Here is an 18,337-nt window from a genome sequence, read left to right on the forward strand (position 1 = left end):
CATTTTGTTCTTCTTCCTCTTCCTCTTCCTCCGCTTCTTCTTCCTCTTCCTCTTCCTCGTCCTCGTCAAGACTTTGTTGTGGTTCACGTGCTTCATGCCACGCTTTTGCAAAATGATGAATGAGGGTGTTGTCTTCTAGTAGTGGGTCGAGTGTGTGGGGTTGGGTTTGATACGTTTGCGATTGAAATTGGTGAGGTTGAAACGGTGGAACGAACTGTTGGTTATGGTACGTTTGCGATTGAAAGGATGGATATTGTTGGGTTTGAAAGGGTGGATATTGTTGGGTTTGAAAGGGTGGGACTTGGTCGGGTTCGTCTTGCAACCTAAAGCGTGCGGGCTCACCAAGATTCGCTCGAACCTTGGGCCTTATTTTCTTCGTACCCGAACCGCCACCTCTTTTTTTCGATCCACCACCTCCCTTGCTTGAACCTTCCATATTTCTTGTAAAAATGAGTGTGAAAATAGTTGAGAGTTTTTTGAATTTTTTGTATTGAGTGTGAGAATAGTTGAGAGTTTTATGAGTTTGTGTATTGAAATATGTGGGATTTTATATAAAAAAAACAAACAACAACGTTCAAAAATTTACAAAAGGTCAAAAAGCAACAGTCAAAAATTTACAAACGGTCAAAAATTTACAAAGTTCAACGCGTGGTGGAATTAACGCGTTACAAATGTAACGCGTGGTCATAAGACCGGCGGCGGTGTGCAACTCGTTCATAACGCGTTAAATTCCTTCATCACGTACCCGCCCCGAGTGGCCTTATCCGTGAAATTGTAGGAGAGAGTTCTTTATATTATAAAAGGTGGTTGAAAGTGGTTGTGAGTGGATAGAGAAAAAGTTATTGTTTATCTATATTTAAGAGATTACTGCTCACGCTCTATAATTTTTATTATATTTTGAAAGTGATTGTGAGTGGAAGAGAGAGAAAAGGTAATAATAAAAGTATAAAAAATATTATTTGATTGAAAGGAGAGGGAAAATTTAGTTGTTTTTATTGTAATTATAAGATAAAAAATTGGTGAAAGGGATGTGAATGCACTAAGAATTAACAACCTTAAAGAAAGTCAGCAATATGTGGATATACAAATGCATACACATCATCCATTCCAAATTACTCTCTACTTTCTTGACATTCTTTTCAAAGCCAAAAGTGACTTGAACCTTACATAATCTATTTTCTTGACATTCTTTTCAAAGCTAAAAGTGACTTGAACCTTACATAATCTATGCATCACTAACAACAATTAGATCACTGAAAAAGGAATCAACCACGGATTCTTTTGCAGACTTGTACCCATTTAAACGCTTTTTGAATGAACGTAACTCCCTCTCGTCTCTAGATGTTCGATCCTACCAAAGTTAACAATATCATATTACAGCAGCCCTGAAATATTAAATTATTCACACCAAATCATAAGGACTTACATAATCTTTCTTCTGCAACAAAATGTCCACCAGGTACTGCAGCCACAGCACATTCGTCTTCGGAAAACTGTGTATCATCAACCAGAAGCAGTTGTTTGTTATAGCACTTTCGAGTTTCAACTCATTATTTATAAATGTGCTGACTGGTCAAACAGGTTGAGCATCCAAAGTTTATAAACACACTTTTACACGCTTACTATTTATAAAAAGTCTATAGAGTAAATTTCAGTTTTCATCCCTGAGTTTTGTCCATTTTAACTAGTTTAGTCCAAAAATCTAATTTATAACAAAACCATCCCTAAGGTTTGCATTTTTAACGCTTTTCATCCCTAAGGTTTGCATTTCTTAACGCTTTGCATCCCTAAGAATTAAATGAAAAAGCACCCTTAAGGATGAAAAGCATTAAGAAATGGAAACTTCAGGGCTGGATTTGTTATAAATTAGATTTTTGGACTAAACTAGTTAAAATTGACAAACCTCAAGGACGAAAACAGAAATTTACTCAAGTCTATATTTTGGACAAAAAAATGGTCGAATTATAGAGTTAATAATCATCGTAGTTATACAGAATTAGTAAATTCCTGGTTAGTATACCTTCCCTCCCAGCAATCTTCTGTAACTTGTTTCATTTTCCGATACGTTTCTGACTGCACAAAATATTAATTAAAAGAGTAAAATGCACGGATAGTCCCTGTGGTTTGGTCAAATTTCACCTTTAGTCCCCACATTTTTAAAATTACATGTATGCTCCCTGTGGTTTGCTCATTTGTTACTGGGATAGTCCCTGAAGGAGATGAACGTTAGTTTTCTCAGTTAAGTAATTGTGAAATGACAAAATTACCCTCACCATTATCAATGTATTTAATTTAACAATAAAAGACCTCACCCCCACCCACCCTCTCCCTCTTCTCCTCCCCCAAGCACCATCGCCACTTCTGCCCACCTCCCATCCACTCCACCCTCTCCATCTCTTCCACTCCATGGATCTGAGAACCACCATTTCTGCAACTAATTCCCCAACGTAAATGGAACCATCAGAAAACCTGAAACCTAGTAGTAGCTGTAGAAGACATTGAGGTCACACGAAGCGCCATGGTGTGGGTGCTTCAAAACGGCCTCCAGTACGGCGATTTGGTCAGTCATCTTTATGTTTTTCCGGCGAGTACGGGTCGCCAGAGGAATATCGCGGAACCAGAAGAAGATCCGTTTGCTCCACTTGATAGGTTATCAGTTGGCACTTTCGTTTAAGGATGTATGTGCTTGTAGTTTTTCTAATGTAAGTGAACTTTATCGATTTGTTTAGGTTTTAATCGAGAAATTTGAATTTGAAACCCTAGCAGATGAAGATGTTGATTGATTGTTTGATATTGAACGTTTAATCGATTATCGTGTTAATTGATTGTTTACTTTTGATGATTATTCAGGTTTTGGATCGTAATTGTATTATTATGTTTTATTGCGGATGACTCTGTTTGGTCACTCCTTCATAATCTTCATCACCGAATCTGAAGTTTCCTTTTCCAACATTATTTTGTGTTAATCTTATAAAGTAAAATTTATATTTAATGGTGGATGGTAAACAAGGACAAATTAGGGTCTCTTTCAGGAAGATGTGAACAAAGTTTGTGAATTAATTACGAATCAGACATTTGGAAATGGTGGCGTGGATGGGAGGTGAGCATAAGTGGTAGTGGTGCACTTGTGCTAGTGGGGTGGAGGAGAGAGGGAGAGGTTGGTGAGTTTGTGTGAGTTCTTTTGTTGTTTAATATATTTTTTTAATTAAAAGGGTAGTTTTGTCATTTCACAATTACTTAACTGAGAAAACTAACGTCCATCTCCTTCAGGGACTATTGGAGTAACCAATGAGCAAACCACAGGGAGCATACATGTAATTTTGAAAATGTGGGGACTAAAGGTGAAATTTGACCAAACCACAGGGACTATCCATGCATTTTAACATTAAAAGTAGAAACTTTAGAATTAAATTGGTATCTTCTGATTGCAGCTATGAGCTACCTGTATATCTCCTTTCGGGCCTTCAAAGAGTGCTGGATCCAAGGATAGATCCAAAAAAAGAATACTTTCGCCTGCCACATTGCCACCATATGATAATAAGCACGTGACTTGGATTATAGTTGTACAACAGAAACAAGAGTACCTGTATTGATTCTGGAGAGTGTAAAATCAATTATCGATGCCGCTAATCCGTATGTCTTGACATGCATTTTTTTCCCGTCAAGAATGAAGTCCAATGTTTCAGAACCTTTTCGACTCAACAAGATATTGCCCCTATATGGCGACAAAAATTCAATAGACAACCACCCATGATAAAAGTATTACTAAAAACAGATAATGAGGATTAGTTACTAAACCAGTGCAAATCTCTGTGTTCAAACTCAAAAGCAGCTTCTGCCACCGCCAAAGCCCCGGTAATCTGAATACATGTTTAAGTAGTCGTTAGAACAAGACTAGCGTCACTGCATTTTCCTAAAACAGGCGGGTTGGATAGTAATTCAAAACTAATAGCTACTTTTTGGTACGCATTGACCTGAAACACTTTTTGTCCAATCCTTATATATGTAATAATGTAATAATATATAATGCATCATGCAACTAAAATAAAGTTTAAGTGACTTTCAACCTTGGTTTAAAAAAGCGTGAAGCGCACAAATGCGACAAGGTCTAAATTCCAAGCGCAAAAGGGAAAGGCTTTTCGTACGCGAGGTGCAAAGTGCTTATATATTTTTTTATATATATCCTATTAGTTTTTAGCATCCCTTACCCAAAATATAGTTATAAACAAGGTTTAAATATGATTTAATGTATAAGTCACTTAAAAGCACAACCATTTTAGCTACATGTATAAAAGTTTAAAGCACAAAAACACCTTCTGTACAAGAAGTGCGCGCCTCGGTAGGAATGTGGGATTTTTTTTTCCAAAAAAGCGCGCTTTTTGTACAGAGCTCACCTTATGTCACACAAGGCGCAACTCTTTGCACTTAAGGCACGCTTTTTTAAACCAAGCTTTCAACTAACTCGTTTTAGCGGATTTGACCCATAAGAGATAAAACATAACCCAGGTCAACTCATTCATAGTTTAGAGTCACCATGAAAGAACATACTTGAACTAGCAAACTGCGTGCTTCATTAAAGTTCAGTAGCACAAAACTCTCCAGATCCTGCCCTCCGTGTTCTTGAACAAACACAACAAAACGCTGAGGTAAAAATGAATACAGTTGTTAGAACTTTTTCCCAAAAAAAAGTAAATGAAGCCTCATCATAATTATCTGAAACCTGTTTCTCAGCAAACTCCGTAGGATGATCATTCTCTGAAAAATGCTTTTTGTCCCATTCTTCCCACGCTCTAATCATCGCATCATCATAAACACCATCACATACCCTTAAACTGCATAAATAAGAAATCAAATGCGAGCAATCATCAGTCATGAATGTAGACCATAATCATTGCAAATCCATAGTTCACATAAGCTGGATCATATAAGGTACCAAGCCAGTCAAACAAACAAACACTACAAAAAGTTGTTGCTGACTAAAGAATTTACAAACAAAAATTAAAAGATCCAATCTTCCCATTAACCTATGAGCTATTTTCAAAACTATTTTCTTGAAAAAAATTAATACCTACACACAACTAAAATCATTAACGATCATCCTTAACAAATGGACATGATATGAAACTACACGTTACAAAATGACGATTACCTGTTTGGTCATACGAATTTAAAATTCAAAACTAAAATAAATATACAGGTAAACTCCAATAACAACAAAAAAACATATTTTGAAACTCAGTTTAAGGCAAATCTGATTTATTTAAACTCAGTATATACGATTCTATTGGTATTATAAAGTTATAAACTATTTCAAACTACAAAACTCAACATCTACAACTACAAATCAATGGCCACATAGTTTTTTTCTAGTAGCCCCAGCATGTGTGTGTGCGTGTGCATGTAAAAGAAGAATTACCTTAACGTCTGTATGAATGTAGGACAAACATTATGAATATGAGTATCATTTCCCCTTAAGTCATTGAGGGTTAGGGAAAGCATAACTTCCTCAAGTAATTCTTCAGCTTTCTATAGCACAACAAGAATACAAGGTTAAAGTCTAACAGATGCCACCATCAAAAATAAAAAATCAACACTTATATTCTCATTGAAGTACATGGTTTCGTTGAATTTAGAAAGATAACTATAATAATCCATAACCAATATGTTTAAAATTAAATAACCAAACAATGCAAGGCTAATAGATTCAACATGAAGTACCTTTTGCACTTCTCCATTCACTAACGAGTCTCCATCAAAAGGAACAACTTTGCAGACAGTGCCACCAGCAATAAAAACTTCCCCATATGTACCTTCACCTACCTTGGCTATACTTTGGAGGTCACTGTATTCACAAGAGATCCATGTGTTAAATGTTCATTTCATCAAGTGCTAATTCTGCCAATAAACATTTTAAATGAGTAACCAACCAATACTGAGATAGCACATCTGAAAATGCTGATGGAGAAGACTGCCCACAAACTTTTAATAGGTCCAATAACGGATCCCATCGTTCATCCAAGCCAGAGTCTTGTGATGATAAAGAGAGATTACGAATTGCAAAACCTAAATCTTCAGCTGTTGTTTCTATTTCTTCAATTCTGTTTGCGGAACTGGAACCAATGAGACTTGAACTACATTTGTTTTGACTAGAGAAATCCAAAACACCAACAGAATCCCTAGATAGCTGTGGAGTTTCTAAGATCTTCGAAAGTGAGGCAGAGGGACCACGGCTGCGGTTTTGCAACCACTTGTTCAACACTGTTGAAATATGTGATGGAAGAACGCATTGTTTGGTGCCCATAACCCAGGTTTTGTTTTGAGGAGATGGGCTTTCCTCTAGCAATTCAAATGCATCCACCTCCTGAAAGTATGCACGCTCCTTTTCATAGTTTTGAGGGGGTACGCCTACGCCTTTTGCCTAGAACATATGGCACATTAATTACAAAGAAACAAAAACTGAATAGGTACAACCTGTACATGAGGAATCATACTCTAGCACGGGGAGGTCTATCTTTTCTTGTTGGCTTCTCCTTTCCTGGTCCATAGTTATCATACACAGCAACAGCAATACTTGTCCTCCCTCTGGATTTTGAAAATTAAATGTATAAGCATAACACTAACTCACCCGGTTGTGGAAACTAGAAATATATTAAGTTAGAATAAAAAAAATACCTGGTGAAGAGGGAACGGTTCCAGCTGATCCTCTTCCCTGGAGCCAAACTCACCCGATTATTCTTCCGAATAGAACTCGCACGCTTCCTGCAACCCAAATATTCATTCAATGGTAAGCGTAGGGATGTTCACGGTCCGGTTTTAACGGTTTTTATTTCAAACCGTGAACCTGACCGTTAGTAACACATTTGCATTTGAAGGGACTTGGACTCTAGGATGCATTTGCATTTCAATTTTAGGCTTAGTTATATTTTTTATTAAATATGGTATAAACTATAAAGAGTTAAAAATATGTAACACAAAATATTTTAAAAAAATATAGTTAAACTTTAAGCTTCGGTCAGGTTTTATACAGTTAGTTTTAAGTATAAACCGCAAATCAAACCGTTCACTATGGTCTATAATTTTTGAAACCGACCGGTTTAGAAGGTTTCAAGGTTTAGAACCGGACCGTGAACAAGGGGTCAGAAAAAAATGTTTACTTTTTTTAATATAAACTCACGTGGTTGGTAGGGTTTCATTTTGGGGGGTTTGGCGTCTGTAAACAATGGCGGTTTGCTGCTGTTGTTGTTGTTCATCCGATTCAGTTGCTATAATTTGGGACCAGAGATCATCAGCCTTATCTCCTGGATGACAAGGTTGGATGAGTAAAAACTAAAAAGAGAGTGAAATCAACAAATTAGGGTTTATGATAGATACCTGCACGGGAACTCATGCTTAATCGGAGCCTGAACTTGATTGATGGATTGAAGGCCGAGCGTTTAAGAAGAAAAAGTTATTTGAAGATCTAGTTTGAATTGTGGAGGATGGGCGGGAACTGAATCGCTTTCTAACTAATGTTCCCAGATGAACGAACCACCGTGCAACCACAAAACTTAAATAAAGAGTTAGGTGGTGTTTGTTTTTTCAGATGCAAAAGGTCTGCAGTCTGCGGACCACGTCTGCACGAGAAGAGGTGGATTAAATGTCTGCGGAGTGTAAGAAAAAGAGTGTTTGATTATCTCACCTCTTTACCCTACATCTGCAAACCTTTTTTCCCCTACTCTCCTCCCAAACCCCTTTCTTTAACAAATTCGGCCACAACCCAAATCAAAAATGAGAAACATCAATTTAATTGATGACAAAAAAAAAAAAAATTCAATTCATACATAGATTTAAGCCTAGGTTTTAATCGACAGTCAATATAAAAAAAAATTCAAACTATGTGACTAGAATCTACAAATACTCTAGAAAAGGAGATATCTTCAAAACATGACCACTAAGATCCAAAAAACCAACTGTTCGTAGGCATCAAAATTGAAGAATCTGCAAATCGTGATTACTTCGATATTACTCACTGCAGTCTGCATCACTCTCAACACCATAACAATTTCCCATTTCTTCATTTGAAAAAAAATTAAAAAAACTTATAATCTGAAAAAAAAAAAAAAAAAAAAAAACTGACCTGTGGTATTTGTCGATGGAGGATGCGGCTGAGGAAGGAGGATGCGGCTGGACGGCGGAGCAGTCGAGGGGTGGCCGGAGAAGACGTCAACGCCGGAGAAGGGGAGAGGGTGGGTGTCGGCTGGTGTAACAGGAGAATTCTAGGTTTGTTTTTGAGAGGTGTTGTGGGTTTTGAGTTTAGAAGAGGTAAGAAGAGGGTGTTTCATGTCTGCACCAAGAAGATGTGGGGCAGACATTTTTTAATGATTTCACTTCGAAAAAACAAACAATCTGCTGACTTAAACATCTGCCCTTGGTCTGCGTGGGGCAGACATAAGAGCTCAGGAAGAGCTTTTTATAAAAAACAAACGCCCCCTTAATGTGTTCATATGGGTTTGAGTCATTTTATTAGTTTAATTCGAAGGTTTATTTTTCGTCTATATGGTCTAAAAAGGTTTCACCGTTATCATTGTAGTCAACTGAGTTAGCTTTATCTATCTTTTATGATAATGAGAAAGGCAATTCAGTCATTTTATATGTAATTCTATTAACTAAAATGGCAATTCAGTCATATAAAATGATCGAATTGCCCTTCTAATTAACAGAAAAAATAGATGAAGTTAACCCATTAGACTAAAATGGCAACGGTAAAATATTTTTGGACTCACAGGCAAAACATGAAACCTTTGAATTAAACGGAAAAATGACCACCATAAGGACTAAAATGGCATTTAACTCTTTAAGTATATGAGTAAAGTGCACTTCTTGGCCGTAAGGTTTGGTTTAAATACCAGGTTTTGTGATGCTCTTGCTATTAACGTTTCAAAATTTAATTCTTTTAATTAGGGTAGAGCTTTTCAAAAAGATTGTGGCTCAGAGTTCGCTCGAATCTAACTCAGAAAAAGCTCGTTTGATATGGCTCGGCTTTAAACTGGTCCAAGTCGGCTCGACTCGGTTAGAAAGTGAGCCTAGCTCGGCTCGGCTTGTAACGATCCAAATTGACTCAGTTGGGCTCGCTTGGTATAATATTTACTCAGATTATTTTACTTGGCTTAGTTTAGCTCGGCTTAGCCGGGATTATTTTACTTATAAATTATTTGATTTTTATATACATTATAATATATTACAAAAACTTATTATTTACATGTATTCAGGAGTGCAATTTGATATCTGTAGCATGTTTGAAGGACCATTACAATGAACTAATATGGTATTTCCTTAATTTAAAACTTATTTTGTTTTGTTGAATTTGATTTTGGCTTTTAATGTATTAAGTTAACTTATTTTGGATCTATTGTATAGTATTTTAGACTATCAAATTTTGAGATCTATGTATTATTTTTTTGTAAATCAAATCGAGCCGATCCAACTCGGTTTAAAACCAAGCCGAGCTCAAGCTTATATCTTCAGCTCGGTTTCAAATCTGAATCGAACCAAGGAAGCTTGGCTTATAACTGAGCCGAGCCGGAGCTTACCCTAGGTCGACTCGGCTCATGAAGAGCCCCTAAATTAGACCGTGGGGTATGGTGGGGCGGGGGTTTGAGGCATGGGTTGACACGTGGACTTCGAGCCCCCCGCTGGTGAGTGACGTGTTGGGTCGGCATGGCGGGGCGTGGCGTGGCTAGCCCGTGTGGGTTGGCCAATTTTGTTAAAATTAAAAAAAAAGCCTAAAATTAAAAAATACACTTAAAATTAAATAAAAAAGCCTAAAATTATTATCAAAAGTTCCCAAAAATTATAAAATTCTACAAAAAAAGGATTACAAAATAAAAAAAATAAAAAAAGCCTAAAGCGTTAGGTAGATTTCGAAAAGGGCGAGCTTGTCAAACGACTTCCGCTCCTTGCTCCGGAACTCGATGTTGGCCACCGCCACCCGGTCTTCGTGACTTATATCACCGCCTGGGACGTTGTCGTAGACTCGTAGTAGGCTTTAAAACGATCGAGTTTCGGTCGTAGCTCGGGCCATTTGTGTTGGCACGCGTTTAAATTGTGTCGGTCGTTCCCCACGTTGTGCCGGTAGCTAGTGAAAGCTTCCGGCCAGTAACGGGTCTCACCGGGTTGGCGGCCCTTCATCGCGTCCACTACGCTCGTGACAAGTGCTAGCTCTTCCTCGTGCGTCCAAGAGGCCATCGATCAAGTGTGTGTGGGTAGCGGGTTCGGGTAGGTGGAGTGACTTGGGTTGGGGTAGCGATGTGGACAGGCGATGGGGTTGGGGGTTTTATAGCGACTTGGGTGAACCATTTAGCTTGGCCAAACAGTTATATTTTAAATTTTAAACATAGCCGCTATGACCTAGCCAACCAGCCAATAAGAGCCGGTCACGGAGGACCGCTAGGCATGCCCAACGCCCGGGCTGAAACCTCCGCCCAAGGGGCCACGCCAAAACTCAATCCCACCCGGGGTGATGACTTAGGCGTTTGTACCCAACCTACGCCCCAACCCCCGGCCCATACCCCATATTTTTTTTTGAACGGCCAACAAACTCAATCCCGAGTACTCTCGGGGTACCCACTGGACAAACGGAGTACTCCGAGAGTAACCCGAGTCCACCACCGATTCCGGGGAAAACCCGGTAACCCACCCGCCCGTAGGCACGACGGTGAAATTACCGGTAAAACCCGTTTGGCTCAAGGATCCAACCCAGGTTTCCCTGGGTCTCCTATCATTGCCCACCAATGCCTCACTCTGCACCAGGGCCGGCCTTGAGAATTCGTGTACCCTGTTCGAGCTCGAAAAAATGTGCCCTTAGGCCTTAACGAAACTGGGTATTGGGCTCACTAAAGGTCTAAACCTAATGTCAAAGGGGTTAATAACTAATCTAAACCATATGAATAGTTTTGTAAGGGGCCTATGTTGGTGTTTATACGAGTGTACCCTATTAAAAAAATATTTTACATATACATATCGAATTTTTTCCATAAAAAACGTGTCCCTCAAAATATCGGGCCCTGACCGGTGGTCCTCCCCGCCCACCCCCAGGGCCGGCCTTGCTCTGCACCAAGTGAGAGTCAAACTTGCATCTCTCAAAAGAAATGCAAACCCTCCACCACTTAATCTAAAGATCATTGACCCATACCCCCATATTCTTATTGTAACTTGTAAATGAACCAAACCAACAAACACACATAAGATATGAAAAGAAAAAAAAGGTAGTGCGGGTTCTTAACTAACGGTGGACTTTGGAGTTACTTTTCTCCCTTTCCGGTATTCCCTATGTATACGTTTCCCACAAGGAATAAAACATGTCAAAAAAGTAAGTCAAAGGGACTATATATATATATGCAACTCAACCTGATCTGTAGCGTACATTATACAACATCAAAATCAAAGCTCACATAAAACCGTCCGCATACCTTTCTCTCCAGATACCGTTGTTGTTGTGTGCAGATATGGGATCGGTGTTATCATCGTTTTGGGGAGAATCTGAACAAACTCCCAACGACGGCGATGCATCATCGGGCGAATCACGAGTCATCGAATTTCATTCTTCTAACCGCTGGCAACTCCATTACAATGAGTCCAAACAGTCCCCTAAACTCATGGTGGTTGATTTCTCAGCCTCATGGTGTGGACCTTGCAAGATGCTAGAGCCCTTTATACGCTCCCTCTCTTCTAAATATCCAGAAATCGACTTCATCAAGATCGATGTTGATGAATTACAGGTATATTTCTTTTATTATTTGTCATCTGGTAGGACTGTTTTTTTGTGAATTCATTGTTCAATTCACCATGTTATTGTAATCAACTAGTGTTAAATTTAGGGATTAGGATTAGGCCTATCAGTTTCACAAAGAAAAAAAAACCCTAATTTGATTTTGATTTCGTATTAAATTGGACTTATGGGACTGGAATTTGAGGTTGATTGTATCTAAATTTTAACCAATTTTGCTTCAATTCCAATTCCGTGTCTTCGAAATTGGAGCTTCCATCAGTGATCTTTGTTACAGCTAGGGTGCAAACAGGCCAAGTTGAGCCCAAGCTCAACTAGGCTCTAGCTCGTTTAACTTATGGAACCTCAAACTCAAGCTTTGTTTCTAGACAATGGAAGCTTTTATTGTAGTTTGGGTATTTTTACTTAATTATAATTATTTTTTATATGTAATTTAGCTATGTTTATCATAATTTTATCATCATCATCATCATCATACTCGGTATATCCCACCAATAGCAAAGCTAAGGTAGGGTCTCACGAGGGTAAGATGTAGACAACCTTACCTCTACCCCGTAGGAATAGAGAGGGTGCTTATAGTGAGACCCCGCTCGATAGTAGTTTTGCATCAAGCCTTGGACATAAGGCACATAACGCTCAACAATTGAGACAAACGCCAATTAGTGCATGTACCCCTTGTCTTTCGGCTATCAACGCCAGCACATGATGCATGATTAACCATCCCCTTTTTTAACGTTATTTGCACGAAATTAGTAAAATAACGTTAAAATTAGAGCACTTCCACTTTTGCCCCCGAGCACCCACACACATATATATATATATTATATGAGCATACCGCAAGCGGGGTTTTTTTTTCATAATTTTATAAATTTAATAATTATTATTTAAATATATATTTAATATATTGTTTAAAAATTATATAAACAGTGGGCTCGTTTAGGCTCGCAAGCTGGCTTAAGCTTGGTTTAGGCTCGGGCGCTTGGCTCATTTCAAACATCTTTTTCTAGCCGAGCTCGAGTAGCTCGTGAGTAGTTGTACTCGCTTGCACCCCTAGTTACAGCCTTATCAGGAGAACTCATCCCAAAAGACTAGTATGGTGGGTGAGGAGCCCATTTGGTCTATAAACTCCACATTTGTTGCCCAAACAATTGATGTGAGACAAGACTCATATTTTGCGATAGTTTCAGTTTGTAACAATCTTGTTGGAATCAGAAAGGTTGTTGAGTTTTAATGATTTAAGAATTTAAGATAAATGGATGATTGCAGGATGTTGCGCAGCAGTTTGGGGTGCAGGCAATGCCTACACTTGTGTTGCTGAAACAAGGGAAAGAGGTGGAAAGGGTTATTGGTGCTAAGAAGGATGAACTGGAGAAGAAGATCCTTAAGCACAGGGCAACTCCTAAGTTTGCTGCTTAATCTATCAAGTGTTTGATTGTGTTGAGAAAACTTGAAACTTATTTGGGCAAGTGAAATCTGAATTGTGTCAAATAAAGTGGTCTTCTGTATGAACTGCTTAAATATTTATGGTGTTGGTTTATGTATTTTTACTGATACTAGTTAATTACTTGATATGATTCATGTTGTCGCGCAGATCTTTGATTGTGTATCTATTCTCGCTCGTGTGTCTATGTTTACTATGCTAAATCTAAATGTTTTCATTCTAATATGCAAATGATAATACATTGCTATGGGAAAAATTCGGATACACGATGAAAAGTAGATACAAAATGGGTGGCTTGTTTCTGACTTGGCTATATATGTGTATAATGCACCCAATAAATTGATTATTTTCATGATTTTCTTGTCTTATAGGCTTGTTTGTGAGCATAGCAAACACTACAGACTTGTATGATTGTGTGCATCAACAAAATGTTAGAATTTTAATAACTCAAAAAGAAATCTATGCTTCTATACTGTAGGGATGAGCAAACGGTTACCGGTACCGAATTTAGCGAACCGGGTACGTTTTCGGTACCGACTTTTGACATTTTCGGTACCGATCTGGTACAGTACCGGTACCCACTTTTGGAATTTTCGGTACTGAACAGATACTATGCTCATCCCTACTGTATATATGACTAACTGAACTTGGGATGGGCTTTAGGATGCATTTTGTGGAGTTATTAGGAAAAAGAAAAAAAAACATAAAATTAGAGCTAGAGGACTTTTTCTTTAGGCAATGTAAACTTGTTTAAAAGGGTGAGGTCAAATTAAGAAAACATACAGGTTCTGTTAACAGGGAGTCCAAAATCTACAACCAAATGGTTCAGAGACTCCATTTGGTGGATGTAAGTTATAAGCACGAGCAAGAGGGAGACTTTTTCAGCCATTTAAAGTATACCTGGCAAAATGTCCGGGTAGGTGACAGCCGACGGGTCAGGATGGATTTGGGTCATAACGATTTTTTTTTCCAAACTTAGGTATGGGTTGAAAGTGGCAACTTTAAAAACGGTCAATTTGGTTGTCATAACGGGTTCCATAGAGCATGTTGCCGTATTGCATAACGGGTCGAAAGAACTTGTTGCTGTATTGCATAACGGGTTGAAAGTGGCAGCTTTAACAACACTTGACGATTCAAATCATAATTTACATAATCTAATAAAAGTACTTGACCAGCATATTTTCATATTTGGCACCTTGGTTAAGTTGAACAACACAGTTCACGCCCATTTCATAAGTCCCATATGTTTCATTCTATCGACGATTCGAGACGCATCATTTAATCTATTCGCCCTTTCATAAATGCTAGCAACAACAAGATGCAGTTCCTTCTTATTAATGTTGGGATCAACGTCTAATCTCTCAAACAGCGATTCCACCATCTTAAAATCCCTTTTTGCACCGTAAAGACTTAACATCTGAAAATGAACTTCATCAGGGAAAACACACCCTTCATCCTGCATCTCGATATACACATCATTAGCCTTGTCAAATTCCCGCAACTTCCCGTACGCATTCAAAACAAGAGCAATCACATTAGAATCAGGAAAGTACCCTGCTTTTCTCATCTTATCAAACACCTCAATAACACTAGAGTGCTTTCGGTTTCTTGAAAAAAGATCAACCATACACGCATATACCGATATATCCTTAATTTCTCCGCTATTATACGCCTGACGAAAAACCCATGTGGCCTCTTCTACACGACCAGCTGCAGCAAGAATCGTAATTGCTGTTGCTCGTGGAATGTTATCCGGGGTTTTAAGTTCATGTAGTAATCTTTTTGCATGCCCAATTAGACCGGCTCGTTCATAAGCCACAATCATGGTTTGATACAGAACCTGATCAATCTCAACACCCGAGCTTCTTAACTTCTGAAACAGTGTTGCGGCTCGGTCCAATTTCCCACTTTTATCCCAAATGGATATTATAGTGGAGTATGTTATGCCGTTCGGTTCTATCCCTCTATTCTGCATTTCTTGAATAAGATTGTTAGCTTTCTCATGCTCGAGAGTTTTACCGTAAATCTTGATCATAGTGTTGTAAGTGACAACGTTTTGGTTGATATCTTTTCGTTGCATTAATCTAAACAAATGTATAGCCTCACCGAAAAGCTCGGCTTCACCATAGACTCTCAAGAGCGTATTATAACTGACCACATTGGGTTCGATTCCCATCTTTCTCATGCTCCAAAACAAACGGTCGGCTTCTTTCGCCATATCAAGTTGCCCGTATACATCTATCATGATGTTGCAAGTTGTAAGGTCCGGGGAACAGTTGACTTCTTTCATCTCGGAGAACACTGATAAAGCTTCAAGATATTTTTGATTTTCAGCATACATGCTTAACAGGGTAGAATAGCTAACCGTATCGGGGCTAACTCCAACTGATCTCATTTCTTGAAGCAGCAATCGGGCTTCACGAAACAACTTAGCTTTTCCGAAAACGTTAATCATGGAATTGTAAGCAACAAGGTCAGGAGAAATGCCTGACTGCTTCAACCGAGAGAATATCGATATAGCCTTGGAATAATCGCATAACTTACGCGATAACTCAATCAAATTACTATACAACACAAGATCACCAGACACGTGATCTTGTTCCATCTTCTGAAGCCAAGATAATGCGTCATCAAACCGACCCTCTTTCCCAAACTGAGTGATTAAAGTCGAATACGTATACCTATCAGGTGAAAGACCTCTTTGACGCATTTCGTCGAACAGTCCGTATGCAATCTCCCACTGCTTTGCTCTAAGCACATTACGCAAAACCACGTTGTACGCATACACAGAAGGGGTGTATAACGCGTGTTCGTTCATCCAATCAAGCAATGCGAGTGATCTTTGCCAATCAGTTTCACGGGAAAGAACGGTTACCATAAATCGTACGGAAAGTTGTCGACTTTTGTAAGGAGACATTACAGCAAACAGTTGGTGTTCATCGGTTGTTTCATTAATATTTGCCACGAGTTCGTCCATATCGACGCTGTGGTCTAAGTAACCACCCACCTCGGGCTTTCGGCGATAGGGTTGATGAAACGACGACTTCGTTTGAGTTGTTGAGTTTGGTGTCTTCCGCCATACATCTTTTGTTGAGGAGTTAGAAATTACGATAACAATTGAACGGTGTCGGAGTGTGTTCCGGTGACTCTTCAATTGCGATAAATTGTGTAAGTTGATTGTGGTGTGAGGTATTGGCTTGGCAGATGATGTGAAAATCATGTTCATCGTGAGGGTAGTAGCATCCATGTAGCTGTGTCTATGCGACTGAATCTGGAAGATCTTTATGTACTCTACAACAAAATGTGCACCAAACATCAAAGATAAGATTATGAATCATATCATCAGTTATTTAGTATAAAAAACTTTAACAACAATCTAACCCTATGCACGCACTATTCTCGACCATGTTTAATTATAAGGTGCCTCATAATGTTAAAAGAACTCAGTTTGAATGATAAAGGTAGGGATGAGCATTTGGTACCGGGTATCGGTACCGAACTGGTACCGTACTGAGCCATTTTCGGTACCAATTCGATACCCACTTTTTCGTTTTTCGAGATTGGTATTTTTAGTTCGGTACGGTATTTTGGATTGATTTACCTTCGAATACCGGTACCGTACTGGCCCACTTTCGGTACCAGTACAGCACCAAGCTCACCCCTAGATGGATTTGTACAAACATAATCATTTCCAATCTACTTAAACTTTACTAACCCATACATGGAGATCAAGTCCTTTCGGTGTACAATAATTAATCTGTGAAAATGGAAAAGTACGGTATTTTATATGTAATTTACCCAGCCAAAAGTATTATTTGCAGCAGCCATTTGATATTAAGATTGTAAACCGATGCTTCTCAGAAAAAGTGACCCTAAATATTTTAGCTCTCAACAGTTATTCTCCATCATTTACTACAGATATGAAGAAAATTATTTGACCCATACTAAGAATTACAAAAAAAAAAAAAAAAAAAAAAAAAAAAAAAAAAAAAAACATAAGCCGAATCAATCCATTTGTAAGCAAAGTGTCTTGGGTACTAAAAGTCAGTCAGGTAATATCATATTGGAAACTAAAATCAAATGGTACTAAAAGTCTGTCAAGTTAAGATATTGGAAACTAAAATTAAATATTTCTATTATTACTGAATTGTTACCAAAAGCAAGAAAACAAATAATAATTCTATAAACAACCCCAGCTCAAATATGTAAATGCATCAAACGACAGGAGCAAGATTCAATTTTTAAGAATAAAAAGCAAAATTAGCCGAGAATTAAGCTCAACCCAGCAAACACAAGAAAACCAACCGTGAAGATGAAAAACATCATACACAGATAATCCTTTTTTTCATGATTTCAACTTGTCCATTCTCATTCAGGACTTTCATCGAACACCTTACGTGCACAACCCATAAAAATGAACCAACCCGTTTCGCACAACAAAATCAAGAAATTACAACTGTTACCTGCGATTGGAGTAGCAGATGTTGGGTTGTGGTTACAACACAAAATATTTGGTTGGAGATGGATAGAATGAAGTTTGTCACGAATATGAAACTATTTACTTATTTTAAGCTTAAAAAGCAACGTCGGTAACTAGGTATACTATAGGTTTAACGGTTGACGTGAGTTCGAAACTGTTTAGTTTAGCCTTTTTTTTTTCGAGGCCGACACTTTTTTCTTTTGTCTTATTTTGTATCGGACTTTTTGGAAAAAGTGTTTGGATTATTTTTCCATTGAAAATGTTTAATCAAGGTGTCTGAATGCCTTCAATTTTTTAAAATCAAGTACTTGATAAAAAACAAGAAAATCAGTGATGTATCAAGAATTTATTTTCTTGGAATGTGATCGAAGGATTTTATCATATTTTTAAGGTGTGTGATCAGGTTTTCTGTCTAAATGATACACTAAAAAGATTTCAAGGTGGGCGCCCATCAACCCACGAACCATAGTAGGCCTGCCCCGGGAGAAAATGCAAAACATAAAAAGGCACTGAAACCTAACTTATTTGAAGTCGGGCGGTATAAATCGCCAAATTAATGGTTAATCGAATTTTTAATACTAACTAGTGTGATTCCCGCGCTATGTGGCGAGAGTTCGGTTAATATCAATTCGATTCATTACATTACCGTAAC

The 18,337-nt window shown here is 38.2% G+C and overlaps 3 protein-coding genes across 9 annotated transcripts; 1 reads left to right on the forward strand and 2 right to left on the reverse strand.

Moving 5' to 3' along the window:
* Window positions 1-1,046: 1,046 nt before the first annotated feature.
* On the reverse strand, window positions 1,047-8,331 carry LOC110903978 (serine/threonine-protein kinase haspin homolog). Of its 6 annotated transcripts, none has more exons than XM_035983325.1 (17): window positions 8,117-8,330; window positions 7,679-7,730; window positions 7,372-7,613; window positions 7,175-7,298; window positions 6,673-6,759; window positions 6,492-6,582; window positions 5,928-6,418; window positions 5,719-5,842; window positions 5,417-5,526; window positions 4,721-4,832; window positions 4,549-4,641; window positions 3,799-3,860; window positions 3,585-3,715; window positions 3,443-3,513; window positions 2,021-2,073; window positions 1,427-1,493; window positions 1,047-1,351 (listed from the first exon to the last, which is right to left on the reverse strand). In XM_035983325.1, the coding sequence occupies exons 3-17, from the start codon at window positions 7,385-7,387 to the stop codon at window positions 1,226-1,228; spliced, it is 1,758 nt and encodes a 585-aa protein (XP_035839218.1). In that variant the 5' UTR covers window positions 7,388-7,613; window positions 7,679-7,730; window positions 8,117-8,330; the 3' UTR covers window positions 1,047-1,225. The 6 variants fall into 6 exon arrangements, with proteins under 6 accessions (XP_035839218.1, XP_022005476.1, XP_035839219.1 ...); XM_022149784.2 differs by having other exon boundaries at window positions 7,679-7,734; XM_035983326.1 differs by lacking the exon at window positions 2,021-2,073 and having other exon boundaries at window positions 7,679-7,734; window positions 8,117-8,331.
* A 3,010-nt stretch (window positions 8,332-11,341) lies between these two features.
* On the forward strand, window positions 11,342-13,370 carry LOC110903977 (thioredoxin H2). Its single transcript, XM_022149781.2, has 2 exons — window positions 11,342-11,756; window positions 13,031-13,370. Exons 1-2 carry the CDS (start codon window positions 11,484-11,486, stop codon window positions 13,178-13,180), a joined length of 423 nt encoding a protein of 140 aa, XP_022005473.1. The 5' UTR covers window positions 11,342-11,483; the 3' UTR covers window positions 13,181-13,370.
* A 904-nt stretch (window positions 13,371-14,274) lies between these two features.
* Window positions 14,275-17,778, reverse strand: LOC110903976 (pentatricopeptide repeat-containing protein At5g39980, chloroplastic). 2 transcript variants are annotated; one of them, XM_022149779.2, is made up of 2 exons: window positions 17,669-17,778; window positions 14,275-16,496 (listed from the first exon to the last, which is right to left on the reverse strand). In XM_022149779.2, the coding sequence occupies exon 2, from the start codon at window positions 16,450-16,452 to the stop codon at window positions 14,425-14,427; it is 2,028 nt and encodes a 675-aa protein (XP_022005471.1). In that variant the 5' UTR covers window positions 16,453-16,496; window positions 17,669-17,778; the 3' UTR covers window positions 14,275-14,424. The 2 variants fall into 2 exon arrangements, with proteins under 2 accessions (XP_022005471.1, XP_022005472.1); XM_022149780.2 differs by lacking the exon at window positions 17,669-17,778 and adding an exon at window positions 17,511-17,629.
* Between the last annotated feature and the right edge of the window lie 559 nt (window positions 17,779-18,337).

This window comes from Helianthus annuus, chromosome 14 (assembly GCF_002127325.2).
Source record: "Helianthus annuus cultivar XRQ/B chromosome 14, HanXRQr2.0-SUNRISE, whole genome shotgun sequence".
Lineage (NCBI taxonomy): Eukaryota > Viridiplantae > Streptophyta > Magnoliopsida > Asterales > Asteraceae > Helianthus > Helianthus annuus.